Source organism: Rhododendron vialii, chromosome 6a (genome assembly GCF_030253575.1).
Source record: "Rhododendron vialii isolate Sample 1 chromosome 6a, ASM3025357v1".
Classification (NCBI taxonomy): Eukaryota; Viridiplantae; Streptophyta; class Magnoliopsida; order Ericales; family Ericaceae; genus Rhododendron; species Rhododendron vialii.
Window position 1 is genome coordinate 32,907,560 of NC_080562.1, and position 25,781 is coordinate 32,933,340.

Genomic DNA, 25,781 nt, shown 5'->3' on the forward strand with positions numbered 1-25,781 from the left:
AATTTTAATTAATTCATTGTTGATTTTGTCACATATCTTCTTTGGTGAGTTTATCTTCACTATGTCATAGGTTTCGCATCATTTATGAGAAAGGATATCAAAATAGACTATAGAATCAAGATTTTAGATATCGTACTGGCACTATATTACCGTTTATATTACTCATACGGTATGTACCAGTTCAATAAATTTTTCCGGTACCGTTCTGAATATATCTCTATTATAAAACAGATTATTATATAAATCATAAATGTTGTACTTGTAATATTATCTTTTTAGCTTGATGAATATGATAAACATGCTTAGCGCGCGTATAAATCAAAATGATGCTTTCCGTCCTATGTTCATAATATTGGGTGATTATAATGTGGAGGCAATATTTAAATTGATACAGGATTTTCTTAGGAAAATGGTAATTTCAAAATTACTTTTATTTGTGCCAAAATTCTAGTGCGTAAAAGCCTTTATACCTTACATATGGTACTGAAATTTAATACACTACAATTTTGGCACAAACAAAATAATTTTGGCATTGACAACACCCTTTTATTAAGCTCACCAAAAACATAGAGAAATAAATTTTGTTTCCTATTTGATCCTATCTTCTCAATTTTTCTACAGGCTACGAGAGAGACAAGGGTCAGTCAAGTGTTACTCCAATAAATACATTTAGAAATCATATCAAACGACATTCAATCAACGTGATTTCTGATTTGGTCATTTTTCTCGATAAACTCTAAAAAATGAAAGATTTTTATCATTATTGTGGACCTACAAAGAATCCGCAAGCAGTCCAAAATTGGAGCGAACTGATTGGAAGAACACTTGGGTTGAGTACTTGACTGGACCCTTGCCCACGAGAAAGAGGCTACGAAATAAGTAATACGTAAACAAACGTGTAACGCCCCGATTTTCTAAGGAATTTCAAAGGCATTAAGTAATACGTAATTCTTTAGAAAAAGTTTTGTTCCTTTAGTCATAATTCAGCAAATTAAGTATAATTTATCAAAAATCGAGATTTGACTATTACAACCCCGAAATAAATTTACTGCATCAAAATACATAAAATGTGACGATATAGTTAAACAACTTCAGAGCCGACTCTAGTCTTGTTACGAATTCCAAGCAACACAGACTCTAGTCTTGTTACGAAACCAAACCATACCTCAATCATCTCCACTGATGGCCAAACCCCCGAGACAATACAAAACTCAACCCAACGTGCATAGGGCTTTGGCTCATTAGATGTGTATTTGAGATTTGGGCCTGGCCCATTGGTTGTTTGGTCTTGTTGTACGTGGTTGGTATCTTGCCAACAGTACTATTTGGTGTCTCTGATGTATTTTTTCTTATCTGATGAAAATGTGAGGTGAGGAGATGGATTGAGTTATTGCAAGCTCCAGCTTTTCAAAGCTACCTCAATGCATTACTTCTTCTGTTGTTACTATAGGGTTTTTTTTTTTTTGTGTATTGTTGATTCATTAATGATATGAAAACCTTTTTTTGGCCGATTAAAAAAAAAAAACGTACATAAACCTAGCGTGAATAAACTACTCCTCCTCCTCCTACCTTTTAGATGCGAACAAACCATGTGCATGGGTGTGACAATGAGCGTGTGTGTTCATGCATGAAAAGAAAAACCAAAAGAAATAAGAATACAAAACGGCGGCAAATTCGCTGGCTGGATTGTGCCCGTTAATGACGGCCGACATAGATCAATTAGCCAAAGCCGAAAATCCAAAAACCACCAGTACACATGCACATAGACATACGGCCAAAGAGCCCCTAAACACTCTGAAACAAAGGGCAAAAAGCATTTAGCAATGCCACCTTATTAGAATAGATGTTCCAATTTATATATCCCGAAACCCTTTAATTTTTTGGGCTTTTCCCAGGCCAAAATTGCAACCAAAGGTCTGGTATTTTTCACTCAGCTCAGTAGAGTTGAAAAACTCCATACCAAAAGTGAGTGAAAAAATTGCCTTTCAATTTTAAACGGGGTTGGGCTTTTTTTCCTGTAGCCCCACATAAAATCAGTTCATTCTCCTCTCTACTGTGTAGCTGCAAAAGATACAGTGGATGATCATTCATCCATATCTAATTCTCGCCCTTTGCTTTGGTAGCTGGTGTGTGTAGACAAGGCGATTAGGGTTAGGGCTCTTCCTTTTGTCTTGGGCTTTCTTTTTGGGTGCTGGGCTTTTTGGTGGGTTAGGTGTCTTAACAACTTTGGGATTTTTTTAATTTTCCTTTCTAGAAAAAATGAGAGGTGAGGTGTAGTGATGAGCGAGGTATGATCTTTGTGCATGATGCTCCCTGATGTATCACTACAGGATTTATGTTTTGTACTCCCTCCGTCCTACTTTGTTGTGCCCTTATTCCTTTTTGGGATGTCTCAAAATGATGTGCTTGTTTCAAAACTTTTCAATTTTGAATGTCCATATTACCCCTCATTTCTCCCTCCTAAATCCAAATTTTGAACTTGATTTGAAAGGAAAGTGGAGCAAATTAATGACATGACAAAAAGTTGACAAAAAAGTCATAAGTTACAAAGGGGTAAAATGGTAAAATTGGCACAAAGTCAATGTAATTATGATCTTTTCTTAAATTACGTGAAAGTCAAAATAGACGCAACAAATTGGAATAGAGGAAGTATCTTTTTTTAATGAAATGGAAACCTTTCTTTCCTTATAAAAAAAAAAATCTCTATCTTAATCATAAACATTGTGACTCATCAATTATGGGACAGAGAAATCATGCTTGGCGAGATGGTTTGCTCATGTCCCCCCTCCATGGAGACCAAGGTTTGAGTCCCACGAGGGGCAGGGTTTGGGGTTTCAAGGCTATGGATAGCCTCTGAGCTTCTTGTTGATTAACTTCTCACTACACCCCGTTAACTATAAAATATGACAAAAATAATAATAAAATTATTGGACAAATAAATCAAGTGTACATCTACTTTTGTAATAATTTATTTTACATCTTTGAATTTTACTTGTGTCGTGTTGTGTTCATATTGTGCTCGTACTTTTTTTGTGCTCGTGCCGTGCCATGTGCCCCAAAACAACGGCTAAGCCTAGCCTGCTGTAGGGATTGTGCCTTGTTGTACCATGCCCAAGACGTGTCGTGTCACTCTTAAACATGTCGTGCCTGTGCCGACCCAACCCATTTGACACCCGTTTAACATTTTTACTTTATAATTCAACTGATGTGAGACAAAAAGGGAGTTGTGTTTTCGGTCTATTAATTTTTAAAATTATATAACAAATATTTTGCGAGCATCAAAAATAAAAAAAAAAAGTTGCGAAATAAATTGGGACATACGGACTACTATGGTTAATCGGAACTAGATATAATTAACAGCACAAATAGGTGACGAGAAAACATGTCAGTGCGTTCAAGTTTGACATCCTTACCTGGGACAGTGCAAACCAATATACACCATATTTCCTCCATAACGCCCTATTTTTGCTATCTATTTTTGCTATCGGATATAGCAAGCAAATGGAGTGTGTTTCCTTCATTATCTTTTTGATTTATAAGTTGGTTTGACCATGACATTTTGAAGATAAATCTTATCATCCATCTTCTCTCCATATATGCCGCAATGTGAAGAATATTACGTCTTGTATAATCGATCGCCTTCCAACATTCTGGACACTTTAATAAAATAAGTTTCAATATCTTCACCTTCCCTATAGCCGCATCTATATGAAGAGCTGTTTTTCCGCTATCTTTGTTTGTTATACATGATCGGACCTTGGGACCCTGCAACGCCCCCTAGCGCGCAGCAAATTGCAGTGCTTGATTCTGTCCGTCCGTCTCGGCAATCAATGGTCTAGATTTTAAAAAAACTTTTTCGGGAAAAAGTTTAACTTTTTTCCGAAATTGTTTTCTTAAAATTTGGACCGTCCAAAACACTTTTGAACGGTGAGAAATAGCACTGCAAGATGCAGGGCTTTTGAGGCACTGCACCAACCCGCCTTCCATACATTACCCATGTATAATTGGGTAAGACAAACACATGTATTTTACCCAGACCTAAAGGTGTAATAACAAAAAGTACCTAGCTACAAGCATAATCAAAACATATACCTCATCGACTTTGTCCAGGGCCGGCCGGCCTGACATTTCTGGGGCTTAAGGCGGATTTCGAAAAAGGGGTCCTAATTCTTCCTTTTTGGCTTATAGTATTATCAAAATCTTCAACTTCCAACACAACCCAGCTGCCGTACTCTCCCTCCACCTTATTTTAGTACCAAACTTGCCTTGATACAGTCACTAAAGAGACCTGGATTGGCCTCCAAGCATTTTTTATAAGAAATTTCTAAAGAGCGTATCCCTATTAAGCCTATGCTGAACCTGGTAAATCACAAAAAATAATTTTTTTTAAACGGCAAAGAAAATCTCATTATCTAAATCACAAAACAAAATATGGAATTGGAAAGCAACTCTTCGTTAACAGTTACTCCAATCCCAAAATCCGATCCCTTGAATATGCCGGGAGCTAAAAGTTCTCGAAAAGGCCTGAAAATCTGTTGCGGTACGACCTTCGTTTTGTTGATCGTCCTCGCAATTGTTTGTGTGACCCTGTATTTTACCATGTTTAAGCCTAAAAAACCTCAAGTCACAGCCCACCCAGTAAGCCTTGAAAACATTGAAGTCCAAATCTTCCCAGCTTTTAGCCTCAATGTCACGATAGGCTTGGTTTTTACAATCAACAATCGCAACTACGGAAGCTTCAAATACCAGAATTCAACTTGTTATATCGATTACCATGGAACAAACATAGCAGAGGTTCCGATTGAAGGTGGAACTGTTCCTGCACGCCGGAAATTCAACTTGAGCACTTACGCTAATGTCACTGCTGGTAAGTTGATTACTGACTCACATTTCTTGAGTGATCTTATTGCTGGGAGTTTCAACTTGACATCCACGGCTACTTTGCACGGTAAAGCGACAGCGCTTAAGGTATTTAAACACAAAGCGACGACTTTAAGTACTTGTGACATCTCTATTTTCATTCACAATCAGAGTCTGGAGTCCAACTGCCATTCGAAAATCAAATTGTGATGTTGGTAGAGAGAGTCCTTGCTTGTAATCATCTTTCATCTTTTACTTATTTTAATTACTTGCCTAGTTTTGTTAGTTTTCAAGTAAAGAAAATGCATGTACTACGTAAATCTAGTTGTACAAAATATGCTTGTTTCTCTAGCTTGTTGCTTTCCGTCGCTGGGGTTATGTTTGGATGGTATGACGATGATTCTTGGGGCACTTTTGTTTGTGCCGAAATAAACGAAACGGATGTAAAAAATACATGGATATGAATGGATTATAGAAACGGCAAAGGCGAAAAATTTCAGTGCTTGTTTTGGTAGGAAATGCGGTATGCATTCTCCTAAAACGACAAGTTTTACATAGACAAAGGACGAAATAGTCACCTTAATATGGTCGTGATTAAAGGGGATGTGTACTACTCCATGGGTTCATAACCCAATGTACGTACAAGATATTGACGCCCTTAATTTCGTCTCGATTTGTGGGGTTCTAAACACTAAATTTATGAACTCCACAAGATTACATCTCCAATCCCGTGCCCTAATTAATCTTCCAAACAAATGAGCGATTGCATCAGGGTGAACTTCGAAAGGATGGAAAGGGAGGCAGAGTAATTCCACTTTAAGTCGACCATTGGTTTTGAATTTTTGCCAACTCATTTTGATTAGGCTATCGTGGAGCTTATGGTTGTTAACTTTAGTCATACAATAAACAAAACTTCTAGGTACACAACCTCATACATATACGTAGGATCTACACACACAACATCAAACACAATCTCTAGTGCGTGTGGGCCCCACATATATATAAGAGGTTATTTTTGGTATTGTATTTAGATTGTTGTGTATATAGCACAACTATATATTAAATGGATAACCAAAAAGTGATGTGATAACTTTTGATTATCCAATTTTAATTAATTCATTGTTGATTTTGTCACATATCTTCTTTGGTGAGTTTATCTTCACTATGTCATAGGTTTCACATCATTTATGAGAAAGGATATCAAAATAGACTATAGAATCAAGGTTTTGGATATGGTACTGGCATTATATTACCGTTTATATTACTCATACGGTATGTACCAGTTCAATAAATTTTTCCGGTACCGTTCTGAATTTATCTCTATTATAAAACAGATTATTATATAAATCATAAATGTTGTACTTGTAATATTATCTTTTTAGCTTGATGAATATGATAAACATGCTTAGCGTATAAATCAAAATGATGCTTTCCGTCCTATGTTCATAATATTGGGTGATTATAATGTGGAGGCAATATTTAAATTGATACAGGATTTTCTTAGGAAAATGGTAATTTCAAAACTATTTTTATTTGTGCCAAAATTCTAGTGCGTAAAAGCCTTTATACCTTACATATGGTACCAAAATTTAATACACTACAATTTTGGCACAAACAAAATAATTTTGGCATTGACAACACCCTTTTATTTATTTTTTTTAATTTTTGAAAGGATCACGATATTATAGAAACTCATGAACGATTTACATCTTTGGAAAGCAAAACTTCCACAGCAGGCGGTAAACATTTTGCTTGGAAAACAAAAAATCTATCAGCACAAAATGCTGCCAAACCATGAGCAACTGTATTAATGTCCCTACTACACCAAACGAAAGACCATTTCCTAGTTTTTGCCCAAGATCTGATGTCATCCACAATTGTTTTGATTTCCCACGGACATGGAGGCTTTCCAACCTTAAAGCAGTTTATAAATGCTATACAGTCTGATTCAAAGATTACTTCGTTATAATCCATCTTCACTGCTGTACTACAGGAGAAATAAGCTCACCAAAAACATAGAGAAATCATATCAAACGACATTCAATCAACGTGATTTTTGATTTGGTTATTGTTTTCGATAAACTCTAAAAAGTAAAAGATTTTATCATTATTGTGAACCTACAAAGAATCCGCAAGTAGTCCAAAATTGGAGCGAACTGATCCGAAGAACACTTGAGTTGAGTACTTGCCTGGACCCTTGCCCACGAGAAAGAGGCTACGAAATTCTTGCTGGCGTATCTATGAGGGGGGTCCCAGGGGTGGGTCCATTAGCCATTAACTAGTCACATGGGTAAAGAAAGTAAAAAAGCAAGAAAGAGGAAAGGAAACGGCAAACACAGACGTACACCAGGGTTGGCAATGGGGTGGATAGGGGTGAACACACCACTATTTCCGTCCCCGATTTTCGAATTTAAATTCATCCCCATCCTCTCCCCGATTCCTACCGGGGAATTATTTTTACCCTCCATCCCCTCCCCAAACGGAGAACGGGGATCTTCATGGGAAATCGGGGATCCAACTGGAACTATAGGCAAAATCGGTATTCTTAATCCGGTATCCCTCCTGCAGCAAGACAGCAAGAACAAACAACACACGCAAAACTCTTTAAAGCTTCGTTTCTTAGTCTCTCAACACGACGCTATTTCATGAGTTTCCGACGTGAACAATATTTATCAGACGTGAACAATATTTATCTGACTAAAACTATCGATTTGAGCTCTTTTTTCTACTAATCTTCTATCCGTGGTAAGTGAATTCAATTACTTATATGTTAATTGACAGTGAGATTTAATTTCTTTCTTTTTTCCTCACTTATGTATATATAGTATTCCTATGTAATTTTCATTTATGTATATAACATATATATATACACAAACAAACGGGGCGGGGCGGGGACAGATTCATACCCATCCCCTACCCGTTCCTCATTTTTTTAAAAAAATTATCCCTATTCCCTATCCAATCCCCTACCCAATCCATTTGTGGCAAGGGGCGGGGCGGGGCGGGGCGGCCGGGATTGCCATACCTAGCAAAGAGAAAGAGAATGAGAAAGAGACAGAACGAATCTCTCCCAAAATTGCTCATAGTACGGATAACGAAATAAAACTCTCTTCTTTTTGACTGATGACTACACTATACAGCAGCTTTCGATTGATTGCTGACTTAGGTGTTTGGCTGCTTGCTTTTTGCCTTTTCTACTTCTTATTTTCACATTTTGGGTGGTTGGGAGACTCCCTTAAAATGAGTTCTAGGAGAATGAGTTCTCCAATTTCGAAGGTGTTTGAGAACCCATTTTTTCATTTTTGCATTTTCATTTTTTTATTTTGGGTGTTTGGCACCCCATTATGAGAATAGATTCTTAGTTTTTTGGTTTAGAGGCAAAAATCCAGAAACAGGTCTAGAGGTGTTTTTCACATTTTTGAATTTTCCATTTTGTGGTCGATTACCAAAATACCCACTTTCCTCCCTCCATCTTTGACAAAGTAATAAAGACAAAGGGCAATATGGTAAAAATCCAATCCATAATTGATTTTCGACAATCATCTACCAAACACTCCTACCATATTCAAAATACATTCTGGTCATAATCTAAAAAGCCAAAAAATTAAAAAACTGAAAATGAAAAGCCAAAATGTAGGTTCCCAAACACCTCCTTCATGTTTCTAGAGGAGAACTCAAAAAGAGGTGTGGAGCTCCTTTTCCCATTCTTATTTTCAAACTCAATTTCAGGTGTTGTGGTTAGAGACCATAATACCCTCCACTTACTCAGATAATAACCAAAATACCCTCCTCATGTTAACGTTATCTGTTTTTTTTTTCAATTAATTCGATTTAACTTAATTATTATTTTAATAAAAAATAAAAATATTGTTGGCGGAAAGTAAGACCATAAAAGACTTAAAACAAAAAATCATAATCTAAAAAATAGTTCGAGACTTTCAATTGCCGAGCAAAAAAATAATTTCACAGTATAACTCAAAAAAATTGATTAAAACATTATTCCTATACATTATTATACACCCATAATAAATAACCAGGGGTAACATGGTAAAAAATAATCCATAATTCATTTTCATTACATATTTTCCAAACACTACTCTTGTTGTAAAATGCATTCTGTACATATCATCTAAAAACTTTACCGAATTCAAAATATATTCTAACCATAATTTAAAAAACCAAAAGGACAAAAAGTTAAAAATAAAAAGCTAAAATATATTCTAACCATATTTTATTGGCTGCTAGGATAACGAGAAAACGTAGCAGCAGCGGGAAAAGAAAAAAAGAAACGTGGGTCTTTGTTCAAGAGATGAATCAATACGGATCAAAAAAAAAGAAGAAGAGATGAATCAATAAAAAACGAGAAGCATGTCTAGCTTGAATCTGGGAGTGGCAATCCATTTGGCGGACGATTGAAGCATCATTATGTTGGGAAAAATATGCGGAATTTTCCACAAGTAAATCATGAAGGAAACAATGAAACTGCAGTGAATCAAACTGAAATGTGCAAAACTACAAACCAAATGAACACAAGGAATTTTTACGTGATTCACACAAAATGTGAGGTACGTCCACGGGACGGAAGTCCGATTCCACTATCGACAAAAGTTCTTACAAATGGGTTTATAAAGAGATTCAAGATCTCACAAACACCCTAAAGTGTATCCAATAATCACCAATACAAAAGAGGAGAAGAATGGCTGCACCTGTTTCTCCTTTTGGACCGCAGCGCACATACACGAAGCTGCAGCTGTTGATTGCTTCAATAATGGAGAGTAAATTGGCTTGCAATTGCTGCCCCAATTTACTTTGACCACCAGAACACACACTGAGGCACACACAACACTGCCACCGTTTTTCTTTTCTTTTCCAGGTATATAGACAAAAGAGCCCCGGCCACTAACTTTTGTTCTTCTTTTGTCATCACACGCAGAGCACTATAGGTGCATTTTCTTTTCCCAAGCCTCCGCTCAGGAGGGAACCCAACACATTCAAACTCCCAGAGGTGCTCACGGTTTTTTATCTCAACATATTCAGAGTTCTGTTCTTCGGTGGATTTCCGAAGGGTTTTGGAAGGCTTGAGGATTCGAGTAAACGGCAATCAAATATTGGGTGTGGTGAATGTTGATTCGGCAAATAAGTCTTAGGGTGATTGTGAGGATTCAAATCGTAAGGTAAGACTGCTTATAACTACACAATGTTTTATAGTGTTTGATTTCTTCTTGTGGTTTTTACCAATTTGGAGTTTTCCATGTATATCCGGTGTTCATCGTTTATTCTTCATTCATATTATTGCTTGATTATTGGGTTTGTAGCAGAATAGGAATTTCACCTCCAATCCCACAATCATCGCGAATATGCCTGGAGCTAAAAGTTCCCCAAAAGGCCTGAAAATCTGTTGTGCTACGACCTTCGTTTTGTTGATCGTCTTCACAATTGTTTGTGTGACCCTGTATTTTACCATGTTTAAGCCTAAACAACCTCAAGTCACAGCCCATCCAGTAAGCCTTGAAAACATTGAAGTCCAAATCTTCCCAGCTTTTAGCCTCAGTGTCACCATAGGCTTGGTAGTTACACTCAACAATCGCAACTACGGAAGCTTCAAATACCAGAATTCCACTTCTTATATCGATTACCATGGAACCAATGTAGCAGAGGTTCCGATTGAAGGTGAAACTGTCCCTGCACGCTGGAAACTCAATTTGAGCACCTACGCTAATGTCGCTGCAGACAAGTTGATTACTAACTCACATTTCTTGAGTGATCTTATTACTGGGAGTTTCAACTTGACATCCAAGGCTACTTTGCATGGTAAAGCGAAAGCGCTTAAGATATTTAAACACAAAGCGATGATTTTAAGTACTTGTGACATCTCTATTTTCATTCACAATCAGAGTTTGGAGTCCAACTGCTATTCGAAAATCAAATTGTGATGTTGGTAATGTAGTGCTAAACCAGAGTCAAACCAAGCAAACACAAACACACAACACAGAGAAACACAAGGATTTACGTGGTTCCCCAATAATCGGGTACATCCACGGAGGGGCAGCGGATTCACTATATTTACTGGAGGAGGATTACAACAATCACTCAGACTCACACAGTATTGCCTCACAATCTACTCGTGTATCACTCTCTTCTCTCTGATTTCTGATACAAAACTTTGAGCCAAAGGGTCTCCATTTATAGGCCATTCAAAGAATGGCTGTCATGCCATTTTCAACAAAGGCTGCACCTCTCAGCAGCCCATGTGGTTCAACAAAGGCTGCACCTCTCAGCAGCCCATGTGGAGAATTGATGCCAATTGTCAACAATCTCCACCTTGACGACAATTCTCCAAAGGTCCGATAATGCCCCCAACACACAACACTGCCCCTCTGCGCCCTTAGGCGCGCACTGCTCGAGAGATGTTGATCAAGTCCAAGCAATGTTGGAACTTGATCCCTGCAACCACTTTGGTGAGCATATCCGCAGGGTTATCTGCAGTCGGAATCTTCTGAAGAAGAACATCCCCTTCCTCTACAATCTCCCTGATGAAATGAAACCGAACATCGATATGCTTGGTGCGGAAATGGTGAACCTGGTTTTTCGCCAAACAAATGGCACTCTGACTGTCACAAAAAACCTCCACGTTTTTCTGAACAATTCCCAAGTCCTCAATCAAACCATGTACCCAAATAGCTTCCTTGAAAGCCTCTGTCACTGCCATATACTCTGCCTCTGTAGTAGACAAAGCCACCGTTGACTGTAACGTTGACCTCCAACTGATTGGCCCTCCAGCAAGTGTAAACACATACCCTGTAGTCGACCGTCGCTTATCTAGGTCACCAGCATAATCGGAATCCACGTAACCAACCAAATGCTGACCAAGTTTTCTGTTTCTCTCGTACTTCAATTCAACATCCACAGTACCCTGAAAATACCGTAGAATCCATTTCACAGCCTGCCAGTGCTCTTTCCCTGGATTGTGCATGTATCGACTGACCATGCTAACTGCGTGTGAAATGTCCGGCCTCGTACAAACCATAGCATACATCAAAGCTCCCACAGCATTGGCATAAGGAACTTGAGCCATTTGCTTCCGTTCGTCTTCCTTCTGCGGCGACATCGATGCACTAAGTTTAAAATGAGCGGCCAAAGGTGTACTGACAGGTTTGGCTTTCCTGTCAATCCCAAATCTCTGCAACACTCGCTTCAGATACTGCGTCTGAGTCAAACAAACTGTGCCTTTCGCCTTGTCCCGCTGAATTTCCATGCCGAGTATTTTCTTTGCCTCCCCGAGATCCTTCATGTCAAACTCCTTACTGAGTTGAGCCTTCAGTCTGTCAATCTCCACCTTGCTCTTACATGCAAGCAACATGTCATCTACATATAAGAGCAAATAGACAAAAGATCCATCCGGGAGTTTGCAGAAGTAAACACAATGGTCAAAGTGACTTCTTGTGTACCCCTGCTCCATCATAAACCGATCAAAGCGCTTGTACCACTGTCTCGGCGACTGTTTCAACCCGTATAGCGACTTCTTCAGTTTACAAGCCCAATTCTCCTTTCCTGCAATTCTGTAACCATCTGGCTGAGCCATATAGATCTCCTCATCCAGATCTCCATGTAGAAAAGCGGTCTTGACATCGAGTTGGGCTAACTCAAGGTCAAACTGTGCTACCAATGCAAGCAAGATCCTGATCGACGAATGTTTGACGACAGGGGAGAACACCTCGTTGTAGTCGATCCCCTCCGTCTGTGCGTAACCCTTGGCTACTAATCTTGCTTTGAACCTGACTTTCTCAGATCCTGTACCTTCCTTCTTTGCATAAACCCACTTGCAGCCAATAGATTTCTTGCCATTGGGAAGTTGAACCAAATCCCAAGTCTGATTCTTGGAGAGTGAACCCATCTCCTCATCCATCGCCTCTTTCCACTTGTTACTATCTGTACACTGCACTGCCTCCCGGTAAGTGGAGGGGACATCATCGTCTGTCACTGGAAGTGCATAAGCTACTGTATCAGCATATCGAGCAGGTTTCCGGATTTCCCGCCTCGGTCTGCTGGTTGCAATGGATTCTGGCTGCTGTAGTATTTCTTGCAATGGTGCCTCCTCTTCGGTAATGACATCCTGATCAACGGGTTGATCCTCAGGACGGCTGACTGTCTGAACAGTTTTGGCTGGAACAAGGGGAGTCTCAACCTCCGCCTGTTCTGAATGCTCCACCTGCTGCTGGGCATTCGGTTCCACATTCTCCTTGGAAGGAACCTGCTGTAACATAGCAGATTCGTCGAAAGTAACATCCCTACTTAGAATCACCTTCCTGGACTCGGGACACCAGAGCCTGTATCCCTTAACACCTGAAGTGAAACCCAAGAAAACAGCTTTCTTGGCTCGTGGATCTAACTTGGACTCAGTTACATGATAGTAAGCAGAACAACCCCAAACATGTAACGAATCATAATCTGTAACTGGTTTCCCAAACCATACCTCCATCGGAGTTTTCCCTCCGATTGCTGCTGACGGTAAACGGTTGACAAGATGGGAGGCATATTTGAGAGCCTCGCCCCAGAACGCCTTGCTAAGCCCGGCATTTGACAACATGCACCGAACTTTCTCCACCAAAGTACGATTCATGCGCTCTGCTACTCCATTCTGCTGCGGCGTCCCCGCAACTGTGAAGTGTCTGACTATCCCCTCCTCCCGACAGACTTGGAGAAAAGGATCTGACTTGTACTCGCCACCGTTATCTGACCTCAGCTTCTTGATTTTCCTTCCTGTCTGCGTCTCCATCATTTTCTTCCACTGAAGGAAGATTGGAAGGACCTCATACTTGTGCCTCATGGTATAAACCCAGACACGTCTGGAGAAATCATCAATAAATGTCACGAACCATCGTTTGCCTCCCAAAGTTACATTTTTGGTCGGCCCCCAAACATCTGAATGAACATAGTCAAGAATCCCCTCTGTGCGGTGAACTCCAGTGCCAAACTTGACTCGAGTTTGTTTGCCCAATATACAATGCTCACAGAAGCCAACTTTTCCTGTCTTGGCCCCTTTCAACAAGCCTTGCCTTACTAAACCCTGTAAGGCCTTCTCGCCAGCATGCCCTAAACGCATGTGCCATAGCTTGGATGCATCGTCTTCGTCTGAGCTAGTAGTAACGGCCACTCTCCCTGTGACTGCGCAACCGTCTAGGAAATACAAGTTTCCTTTTCGGCTACCTTTCAAGACAATGAGCGCCCCTCGAACTATCTTTAGCACTCCACCCATCATCGTAATCTTGTATCCTTTCACATCAAAGGCTCCAAGTGAAATGAGATTCTTCTTCAAGTCCGGAACATACCGAACGTCTGTTAGCACCCTGATCGTCCCATCATGCAACTTCAAACGGATTGAACCTATCCCTTGGACTTTGCAGGCGGTGTTATCGCCTAGCAAAACAACTCCTCCATCGAGATCTTGAAAACTCGAGAACCAGTCCCTGTTGGGACACATGTGGTAGGAACATCCCGAATCTAGTATCCACTCATCTGAATGGTTTGGTGATGATGAAACTAATAGTGCTGACTCTAGATCATCCTCTGTCTCCTCTGCAACATTTGCAGCTGGTTGTTTGTTCGGACAATCTTTCTTCCAGTGCCCCTTTTGACGACAAAGGGCACACTCGTCTTTCCCCAATCTTCTCTCTACAGACTTCCCCCTTGATTTTGAGCGAGACCTCCTTCGCCCTCCACCACCAGTCCTCCTAGTGTCGGTTCTGCCTCTTGTTGTCAAAGCTGATGCGGACGGGTCACGGTGAACTTGCTGATCCCTCTTCCGTACCTCGTTATTCATCAAAGCATTTGAAACGTCATTAAACTTGATTTCTTCTTTACCGTACAATAAAGTAGTAGTCAAATGATCATAAGTATCAGGCAATGAATTTAACAACAGTAAAGCTTTATCCTCATCTTCTATGGAAACGTCTAGATTTTGCAAATCAGCCAAAATCTTATTGAAATTGTTCAAGTGTTGGTTCATAGTCGTACCTTGCACGTACTGGAACCCGTAGAGCTTCTTCTTGAGATACAACCGATTCTCAATACTCTTCGTCATGTACTTGTTTTCCAATTTCTCCCATAGCTCTTTAGCTAACGTTTCCTTCATCACGAAGTATTTCTGATCCTTCGTAAGACAAAGTCTGATGGTGCCACAAGCTTGGCGATTAAGCTTTATCCAATCCTTGTCTGAAATGTCGTTCGGCCTCTCCTCTAACGTAATATCCAACTCCTGTTGATACAGAACATCCAAAACTTCGCATTGCCACATGCCGAAGTTACTTGTTCCGTCAAATTTCTCCACCTCGAACTTAGCATTGGAAACCGTATTCCTTTGCCCATAACTGCTCGAAGTGACCTTGGGATGCTCGGTATTCTTCTCTGCAGATGAAGAAACTTCCGAGGTCTCCTTAAACTCTTCTTCCGCCATTAGAACTCCTTAAACTCCACCCACGTGAATATCCGGTGCACAAAAACACCAAAAAACGGCGCTTTTTAGCCAACCAACGGACAAAACACCAATGTCAGAGCTGAGTTGCGGAAAACGGAGTGCGGCGTTGGATCCGGAACGTCGAGAATAGTCAGGAACGACTACTCACTTGCGCAAATCAGAGTTGAAATGGCTCCGAAATCGCAAAATAACACCTTCTGGAATATTCCTTGGATCAGAGAATATTCCCTCTGGTTAGGACTGACTGGACCTGCTGACTCAGCAATAAATGCTGACTGGGCGCTAATGACTGGGCCTTTTTTGCTGATGTGGCGCACACTTGGGGCTGACGTGGAAAGACACGTGGCTGAATACGTGGCTGATGACTCAGCCTCTCTGATGATGTGGCTGGTGACGTGTCTGGTGACTGGGTGACACGTGGCGTGCTGACTGGGCGTAACCTTCTGAAGCTTCTGGATCGATGATGTCAAGCTGACATCAGCGTCTCTAGGGGAGCCAGTAGCACTGGATAATTTTCCCTGGCTTTGACTAGTCAAAAACCAGCACCTGGTTTTCCTCCTTACAGATATTAAAGTAAAAAAAAACTCTGTTTTCTGAAAAGATAAAAAAAACAGATCCGGCGAGCAGCAGCTTCTTTCACGCTCAACCGTCGAACGGAGCGTGTGACCTCGTTGTTACTCCGTTTCCGATGGGTCTTGGTGCGTTGGAATCGTCTCGCAAGGACGCACAAGACTCAGTGGTCAAACGGATTCTTGGATCAGAAAAAAAAACGTGGCTCTGTGACTCGGACAGAACACGGACTGAGAAGCAGAGTCGGAAACTATGGTGGTTTTTGTGTTCTTGGTTCTACACTACGTGCTCTGATACCAATTGTAGTGCTAAACCAGAGTCAAACCAAGCAAACACAAACACACAACACAGAGAAACACAAGGATTTACGTGGTTCCCCAATAATCGGGTACATCCACGGAGGGGCAGCGGATTCACTATATTTACTGGAGGAGGATTACAACAATCACTCAGACTCACACAGTATTGCCTCACAATCTACTCGTGTATCACTCTCTTCTCTCTGATTTCTGATACAAAACTTTGAGCCAAAGGGTCTCCATTTATAGGCCATTCAAAGAATGGCTGTCATGCCATTTTCAACAAAGGCTGCACCTCTCAGCAGCCCATGTGGTTCAACAAAGGCTGCACCTCTCAGCAGCCCATGTGGAGAATTGATGCCAATTGTCAACAGGTAAAGAGAATCCTTTCTTGTAATCATCTTTCTTCATCTTTGACTTGTTTTAATTACTTGTCTAGTTTTGTTTTCGCAAGTAAATCTATTTTGTTAGTTTCTCTAGCTTGTTGATTTCCGTTGGTGTTATGTTTGGATGAGACGAAAATGATTCTTGGGGCTGTTTTGTTTGTGCCGAAATAAACGAAAGCTATATAAAATACATGGATATGAATGGATTATAGAAATGGCGAATAGCGAAAAATTTCAGTGCTTGTTTTGGTAGGAAATGCTGTATGCATTCTCGTGAAACGACAAGTTTTTCATAGACAAAGGATGAATTAGTCACCTCAATACAGTCTTGAATAAGGGGATGTGTAATCCTACTCCATGGGTTCGTAACCCAACGTATGTACGAGATATAGACGCCCTTAATTTCGTCTTAATTTGTGGGGTTCCAAACACCGAATTTATGGACTCCACAAGATTACGTTTCTTATTCGTTCCCTAATCTTCCAAACAAATGAGTCCTTGGAGTAGGGTGAACTCCAAAAGGATGGAAAGGGAGGCAGAGTGATTTCTATATAACAAGGTAAGGGAAAATATTTGTGTTTAGTGGTACTCTAACTATTTGAGCGGCAAACTTCGCAGTAGAGACATTACCATTCACTTTTTTGAATGATTAGGAGGCAAAGAGTGACCTGTATTGTGTGATGTTGGTTTTTTATTTGCGGGAAATACCACAAGACAATGCCACATTGAACTACGAGAGTACTCAGACCATGAGAACTGCCTTTCAGTGTTTCAACTGGGCTTGGCCTTTTCTTAAGCCCAATGAATCATATCACGGCCTATTTCAAACACAGTGATATGATTTATCAAAACGCAGCGAACAAATGGGCTGAACAATACGACTGTGGGCCTATGGCATCCCCTATTTCACGGCCTATTATCTAAACATGAAACCAACTATGGCCAATTGGCCATCAAAAAAGATAAGTAGTACTCCATTTGGGGAAGGTGATTTAATTCTTTGATTATTTTTTTGAACAGAAATAGGGCATCAGGCATCCAAACAAAACATGGGCAAATAAATAATTCGCGCACAAAACAAAGTTACAAAGGGATAAAAACATTAGGATATGAAGCACAAAAACAAAACAACAAATAAGAGGCTGATCATCGGTATGGAGATAAATTAAGTGAGTGATAACAGAGTAACGATACTGTGGTCCATGAGTTGAACAATCAGTATTTGTCTTTGTATGTTAGTATGTGTTGGTATTATTCCTATAGGGATAACACAAAAATATTTGGTAACTAGAGATAACTTGAACACCAGCAAAAAGAAAAAAGAAGAGAGATCTATAACTTTATTTGTAGTATTAAGTAATTAGCTTGATGTTGCAGTTGCTCACGTAGTGGCCGGACGATATTCCCTGCAAATAAGAGATGAGATTGACTCCCTATAATTAATTAAGACGCGCGTAAGCTGGCTCAGATACACGAGTTACTAAAAACTGTAATTGGTGACATGTTACTATTTGGCTCAAAATTGAGTATTAAGTTAATTGCATATCTGTTACAACTAGAAATTAAAGTTTTATTTACTTGACCATTGTGCTTTAAGTTTATGTATTAAACCACATATCAGTTACTCAAAAGCACATGAGACCTTGGTTTATAAAACAATTAACAGTAACCCTCCCATTCCTTGGAACACATGTTTGCCTATAGTAGCTCTCTTGCCTTCTTCTCTAATTTTTATTTTTATTTTCTAAAAAAACCTCTGATAATAAGCCCATATATATTAGTAGTTGTGTATTGTTTTGTATAACCTACAAATTTCCTTTCGATCGTGTTTTCAATCTACAAGTGCGCATTCGTGGAGAAACGGCCGTAGAATCTTGAGGGTAGGAAGCCATTAACGTGTTACACGGAGTTACAAACTCACAGAGGCCGAAACTAATCTTTTTTCCTTCCATACATTGATCGTTACGTTTATATATAGGTTATCATGTCGTATTATTTTGTTTTATTTGCGAAATCGTTCATTTTCAAGTAGCATGATCAAAATGCTTTATTTCGATATAGTTAATTTGTATGCCTAATGTGCTTATTTACAAGCCATATCCACTGCCAAAACCATGAACATCGAAAAATCTCGATGTTATCGGCTTCCCCAGTCCGAAGATTAGCAACTATGAGCGGAAGCGAAAAATTTCACAAACGTCTAAAAATCTGCTGCGGCGTGGCCTTGATTTTACTGATCGTCTTCGTAGTTATTTCCTTGATCTTGTATTTTGCCATGCTTAAGCCTAAAGAACCTCATGTCACTCCCCACCCAGCTAGCCTCGAAAACATCCAACTCCGTGTCTTTCCGAAATTTCGCCTAAATGTTACGTTAGGCATGGTGATTACTATCAGCAACCCCAATTACGGAAGCTTCAAATACAAGAATACGAAAGCATACATTAGCTACCGTGGAACCAACATAGCAGAAGTTCCAATTGAATCTGAAGTAGTCCCTGCACGCGGAGAACTTAACATAAGAACTTACTCAAGTGTTACTGCAGAAAAGTTGGTGTTGAATCACCATTTTTTAAGAGATCTTGTTACCGGGCGCTTTGATTTGACATCGAGCGCAACTTTGCAGGGTACGGTGAGTGTGCTTAAGGTATTCAAATTGCGGGCAGAAGTTTTTAGTACGTGCGACATCTCTATCGTTGTTCTGACTCGGGGTTTGGAATCCAAATGTGAATCGAAAATCAGATTGTGATTTTAATTTGAAACAGAGCCATTTTTATTTTTATTTTTGCTTTTGGTAGTTGTATTTTTGGTGGACATACACAAGAGATATGCTTATTTATGTCATTCGCTGATTTAGGTTGCACGGGTTTCTGCATGAGATGGGAATGGTGGCATTAGTACAACTATTTCCCTTTCACTTGTGGGAGAAATTTTTGGGTACCAGGTGAGTACCACATAGCGTGGTGCCCACTCGGCTCATCCGGGCCGTCCAAAAGTGTATTGGACGGCCCAGATTAAAACCCTCTCCCTCCTCTTTCTCTATCATTTTTCTCTTTCCAAATTCGAGTCGTCCAAAATGGAAATGAGCGGTCCAGATGCACCGAGTTGGTACCACCTGGTATCCACCCGGCACTGAAAATTTTTTCCACTTGTGGATAGAGCATTGTCTAATAGACAAACTGAACCTTCCTCTTTTTCTTTTCTTTTCTTTTTTTTAAGATACATGTTTGGACGTTGGATCGCCGATGTGTGTGGTATCCTACCGGCACCCAAAATTATATTTCTCCATCCACCAGACCAAGAATGTCACACAGCTAAAAAGTCACGAGGAGTGGCAAAATAAGTATCTAGTAGTATCTATCAATTACCTAACAAAGTAACAACAATTTACTACTTATATTGGTTGGAGTGTTAAGAAATGGGGAGTTCTTCCAGATAATTCTATCTGTTTACGATTCCTCAATCATGGGTTGACAAGAGAGGACATGATTTTATTAAAAAGTAGGAGTATATTGCGTAGCTATAGATAGATACATGACCACTCTGCTACTACTAAACTCTATATATACCTCATTTATAGCTAGCTAGCCAACTTATACTATATATCACGCCAATCATTATTGGTACTAGGGAAATGATTGAAATGTACGTTGTCCATTTCCCTGCCATTTCCTACCTTCTCTCGCCCTAAATTTTCATTATCCCGAGATATGGGATTTGGTTGCAAGATTTTTTGCCATATTCTTTTCTATTAAACTCTTTGTTTAGTGGAGAGTTAGTAATACGAACATGGTCTTGGAAAATTAGATTCACAGAATAAGGTCCTTTAATTGAACCGTATACGGGTATTGAGTTGGGTTGTACAATAAAAGGGGTGGTACATTGGGTATTTGATTAGTATTACGGGCTAATATATAGTCCTAAGTGATATAAAAAAGCGTCGAATGTATTATATAGCAGGTTATGTGAATAGTATTATTAATTTCACGCGCGATCACCATTTTTTGTTTTTGTTTTATAAGATTACATATCTCTTATAACTATTTCTGTCAAATATTAAACAGATAGGTTGACAATAGTTATCTTTTCATTACCCCCAAAGACATTTATTCCTTGTGCCAAGCTGTATGCATGAAAGAAGTCAATGACAAAATTTGATTTATAGCCTCAAGTCAGAGACTGTCTTGGAATGTCCGTATTATAAAACTCATTGAGTTGGCTCTATGGCTGTTTTATTATTTTTATTTTTTTTAGACAGATGTTAAATGAGCTCTTCAATTCAATATATGAATTGTTTCATTATTCGTTATTCTTGTCCGGCCAGCTAATTCCGCGCATCTCGACTAATTTAGAGGTCCAGAAGGTAACAACCGGTAAACTCTTTAGTGGTTTCAAAGTTTGGAATGTTTAGTCTCTGTGGAATCTGAACATCTAACGTCATGGAAGACAAACACTTACTATATTAGTTTTATCATGTTCACTTGTCCAAATCCCTTGGCATTTTGCCTATATGTCTGTTGATCTTTTTTATTTTTTTCTCTGACGTTAATATGTTAGTATTTGTTAGATTTCTACGAAGACCAACCTCCTGCCCATAGAAGTCGACCATTGGGCCAAAACCCAAGGTCTCTGTACGGCTGTTAATCAAAGTTGAAAATTTCTCCCCAATTGGCCATGAGACACAAGTTCATGAATCATGATCTTATAGTCAAAATTTGTTACCCTGCAAAATTCCTTCCATGAAAGTCATTAGTAGTAATATTTTCAAGTGCTTTGCTCCATTTCGGCAGTGGTTTATCGTGTTTTCTTTTTCGTAATCCGACATCGATAAATATAAAGAAGTTAGAGCTTGAATTAATTGCTTGGACATGTGTAACAACTGCATGTATAAATCTCTATAACCAGCTGACACCGTCAGTTCATTGTCGATATAACTATTTCGACCTAGAGTTCTTCATCTCAACCTCTCCTTCTATAGAAAATATCTGTTAGCAGATACTCCTGATAATACTACGTAGCTACTACCTTCGTGTCTTGGCGTTGCAACTTCAAAGATGTTTTGATATATTAATTTTCATTAGGCCAGATTAATTAAATTGGTTTCCCAGCAACCAATGCAAATGAGCTGTGTATATCTGGTTTCCCATAAAGAAATTAACAACTTTCTTCGTTAGGCCTACAACTGTATGGGGTGCCCTACACCGATTCAAAATGAACCGGATATAGTATTTTGCCTTACATATATATAGCTAGATACCCTTATGGGTGGCAATGCTTGCCAGCTCTAGGCATATATATTTTGGACCACATTTGGCTGTTGAAATTGAGGTCTCGGAAAAGAAAATTGGAATGTTAACAAACAAGCATGATGAACCATCCAATTCAATCACTTTTGATTTTCAATGTTTCCTTTCGCTTTCTGATAAGGGAAAAAAAAGAAAAAGAAAGTTTCCTTTTGTTTTTTCTTCACCCAGCAAACAAAGGATCACACAAAAAGTAGTCCTAATTAACTAATTAACCACAACAGATTGGTTTGTAGATGATCGATCCAATCCTGATACTTAAGAGTTTGCTCTTTTGTTGTATACGTATTAACTGGTCTCGATGATTATTGGGCCTCCTGCTATTGGACAGTTATCTCCCGAAATATCGATTGCGGTGCACATAAGCTGATTTGACACTTTGAGTTACACAGGGGGTGGGGTGGGAGCGTGTGTGTTAGAATTCTAACAACGTTTCCATGATTTCCCAGAGCACAATTGGAATGGCTGTTGTTAGGTTTTACCTACCTTTGTCACATGGGACCATTAGAAGTACAACAATCCCCATGAATCAGCTCTGTCATTTTGGAGATTTACTGAAAATATAAAAAGTGATGATGTTTTCAAGTTCCCTATCACAAAAGTTACTCTACATTTTATGATCTGTATTAATTATGCAAAATTATCTTAATACAGCTTACAATGAGCCACAAACGATATCACCACAAACATGCCATATATATAACAACTAAGAATTAATTAAGCCAACATATACTAAAATAGGGTCACGACTCAAGGCCCGTTTTTCTCATCTTGTGTAAAGTGGGTGATTTACTTTAATTTCTTCGACTATATATAAAAATCAACTTTTTGTTGGAGAGGGTGTCAATAGCAGTACTGTAACGCCCCAAGCAGATCACTGGCCCAGTATCCTGATTTTGATCCACAAGCCATACCACATAGCCCAAAAACTTAAGCACAAGGTACTAGTAGTAGCCCACAAAGTTTGTTATATACCCAAGATCATCTATGTAGACTTTCAAGAGTGTTACAAGTACTCCTCAAATCCACAATCTCCTTAAACTCGAGTCATATGCGTGTGACCCACTGACCACGAGGTTACCGCTTCGGGTGGTCACTACTCATGCATGAAGACTGAAGTATCTTAGACAAAACACGATTTCCATCTTTTAGTCAACTAAACACCTCAAAAGCTAAACTCGATCGAAAAATGACAGAACGTGACATATTTTAATTTTAGACCTCAATCAATTGAGCATTAATGGATTAATGTGACATATTTAGGAATGTGCATGTCACATTTCTAGAGTGTGACATTTTTTTTTTTTTTTAAATTTATAGGAAAAAATACAATAGCTAAAGTACTTCTGCATGCGCTGTTGGATATTTAATCGATCTTGGGCTGTGATTAAATACCAATTGTCGTGTTACAACTGAGTGATTTAGATATATGAGCTACCTCTCTAAAACGCAAATCACATCATTAGAAGTTGTTATTAATTTGACGGGTAACCTAATTTTTTGCTTATCTATATAAAAGCCAATTGTTAACAAGAGAACATCATATCGTTTACTAGACTGATCACCTAATCGATTTGCTAATTGAATTTAAATCCAGTGGTTTGCCAATTTCAAAATAACATCAACCAATAGCATAATTGTACCAGAATTCTATGGTTGCCAAACATATCAAACCGTAGTCGCTGCTAGAGAGTTTGTCTGATCGTTAATTTCAGGATTTTAGAATTGGTCAAGGTGCGTGGAAGTTGGCTCAGACATCCAAGTGCTAATTCATGGCTTCTTGATCTACTCGATGTTTTGGGGTGGCCTAATTAGTATTGGGGAGAAATCTAGAGCATTATTATTATTTTTTTTGTTTGGCAAAAAGATACTTTTTATTAATCTCGAAGGGGTACATTGAGGAAAAGAAAAAAGATAAAAATAGCATTAATTGATACTAAAAAATAAAGATTTCGGCAGTGACCCAACACAACACATGGAATAAATTTTTCCTTTTCATCTCAAATAATTATAAGTGGCTGACATGGATAATATGCAGCTTATCTACCAGATAAAGCATAATTAATGAAATGGATTTTGGATCACTAATTATTTAATCCACTAAGAGGGCGATAATGATGAATTGATTTGACAAATCAATAAGTGGTAGCCTTGTACCTCGGTCATCTTGGAAAATTAAACAAGGAGTAGGGCACATTTCCTTCAAATGCTATTTTATGGGAATACAAACGTAAATATGTAATTTCCATTTTAAATTTTAGGGAAAACATACACAGTTATGAGGTACTAAATCTATCAAACAGTTTTTTTTTTTTTTGTGCCAAAAGGATAACTGTTTCCGTTGACAAACTGAATAATGCAAAAACAATCAAATTAAGAACGCTCATATCCATCCTTTGTTAAAGGCGTGGATAGCTATATTGGCAGGTAGGCTTCCCAAGTGAAAACAACCAAACCAACACTACCCTTGCTCGCTAGACAATACAGCTGTATTTTATTGTACTTCCGTTAAATATGCTATTCAATTGTATTTCTATGAAACAGTTGCATACACGATTTCGGTCTCTATAAAAGGAAAACACCATGAATTTGAAAACATGTACGTAAAATGAGTATTTTTCCGAAACATTAGTTGGGATTACGGTCTTTGGTAGTGATGCTGTTGTGGTTGTGTTTGGTTAACTTTCCTTCTATATATACATTTGGATTTTTCTAGAACAACTGAATTGTAATAGTACCAATTTGTAAAACAAGTGGAAATTTTGTGTTTGTGTGTGTATAGGATTTACTGCTTAGATTAGCACTCTTCTAGGTAATTGTATGGATCATTTGGGCACAAACCCTTTAGAAAGTTCCAATTTTTTTCTACTACCTTTCCAGCAGCCAGACCAAGTTTAAAAGTAGATTCTCACTCTTCTGTACTTACAGTATCATGTATATGATAAAATTAAGAAGAGTCAACTAGGTTTTTTTTTAAAACCTAGAGCTTGCTAAGCCGGCCAGAACTACCGCATCTTCACTACAAGATAAGAAGTTCAAATCTCCTCACTTGCAAATAGGTGTTATTCCCTTGATATTTGTCGGGATCATTTTTTCTTCCCTTAACAGGACCATTAGTTGGACGCTTGTAGTGACTGTGGACTTATAAATTTCCGGTTCGACGTAATTCTGATACTTGTTTTTTCCTAGTGCATGTAATAATAATAATAATAATAATAATAATAATAATAATAATAATAATAATAAAAAACTCAGAGGCTAGGGTTTTAATTTATGATTGAACATCTGCCGAATGTGAATAATTAATATATCTATCGGTGTCTTTGATTTCACCTGCCTTAGGTTCTGTGCACATGGAGGGGTCGACTCCACTGCAGCCCCATTCTTATTAATTTAAAAAGAATGGCCAGCACAAGGGTTTAATTGATAATTACGAGGTGAACTATTATTAATCAGAATCTATCATTGATCTCTTACGTGTGTTTCTTCGTCATCAAAGGGGTTCAAGGAACCTAGCTTGCATCCTTTGTTGGATTCTGTTGTGAAATAACTAGTATTATATATGATGAGTCCGATAATGATCAGCAATGTTTGTTGTTTCTCAAGTAAACAATTAATTTGCATTATTGCATGTTTTGGTAGCTAGGATATAAACAAGTCCTACAGCAAGGATGTTAGGTCTGTGAAGCCGGATTCGAACTTGATTTGCTATTTCGCTCCCTGCCTATGACGGACTCGAAACGTAATGGCGATGTAAACCTTACCATTGGTGTTATGATAAATTGCGACGTAAATTCCAATTGATTTGGGTTTAAGGCTCGCTTTCATCAAGTCTGGTGATATAAATGCTATAAGGATATGTTTCGTTATGCGCAGTTGATGTAATTTGTAC

General features: G+C 38.8%; 2 protein-coding genes across 2 annotated transcripts; both read left to right on the forward strand.

Annotated features, from left to right (window-relative positions):
- The first annotated feature begins 4,437 nt into the window (after positions 1 to 4,437).
- LOC131330697 (uncharacterized) lies at positions 4,438 to 16,682 on the forward strand. Its single transcript, XM_058364374.1, has 3 exons — positions 4,438 to 4,867; positions 9,794 to 10,798; positions 16,578 to 16,682. The coding sequence occupies exons 1-2, from the start codon at positions 4,495 to 4,497 to the stop codon at positions 9,940 to 9,942; spliced, it is 522 nt and encodes a 173-aa protein (XP_058220357.1). The 5' UTR covers positions 4,438 to 4,494; the 3' UTR covers positions 9,943 to 10,798; positions 16,578 to 16,682.
- LOC131328643 (uncharacterized) lies at positions 10,218 to 10,793 on the forward strand. Its single transcript, XM_058361561.1, has one exon. The coding sequence runs from the start codon at positions 10,218 to 10,220 to the stop codon at positions 10,791 to 10,793; it is 576 nt and encodes a 191-aa protein (XP_058217544.1).
- Positions 16,683 to 25,781: the final 9,099 nt, after the last annotated feature.

Bases quoted from the DNA above. Each gene is read 5' to 3' on its own strand.
- LOC131330697 (XM_058364374.1), top strand. From the start codon at position 4,495: ATGCCGGGAGCTAAAAGTTCTCGAAAAGGCCTGAAAATCTGTTGCGGT. The intron at 4,868-9,793 runs GTAAGTTGATTA...CATCACACGCAG, and splicing joins TTACGCTAATGTCACTGCTG to AGCACTATAGGTGCATTTTC.
- LOC131328643 (XM_058361561.1), top strand. From the start codon at position 10,218: ATGCCTGGAGCTAAAAGTTCCCCAAAAGGCCTGAAAATCTGTTGTGCT.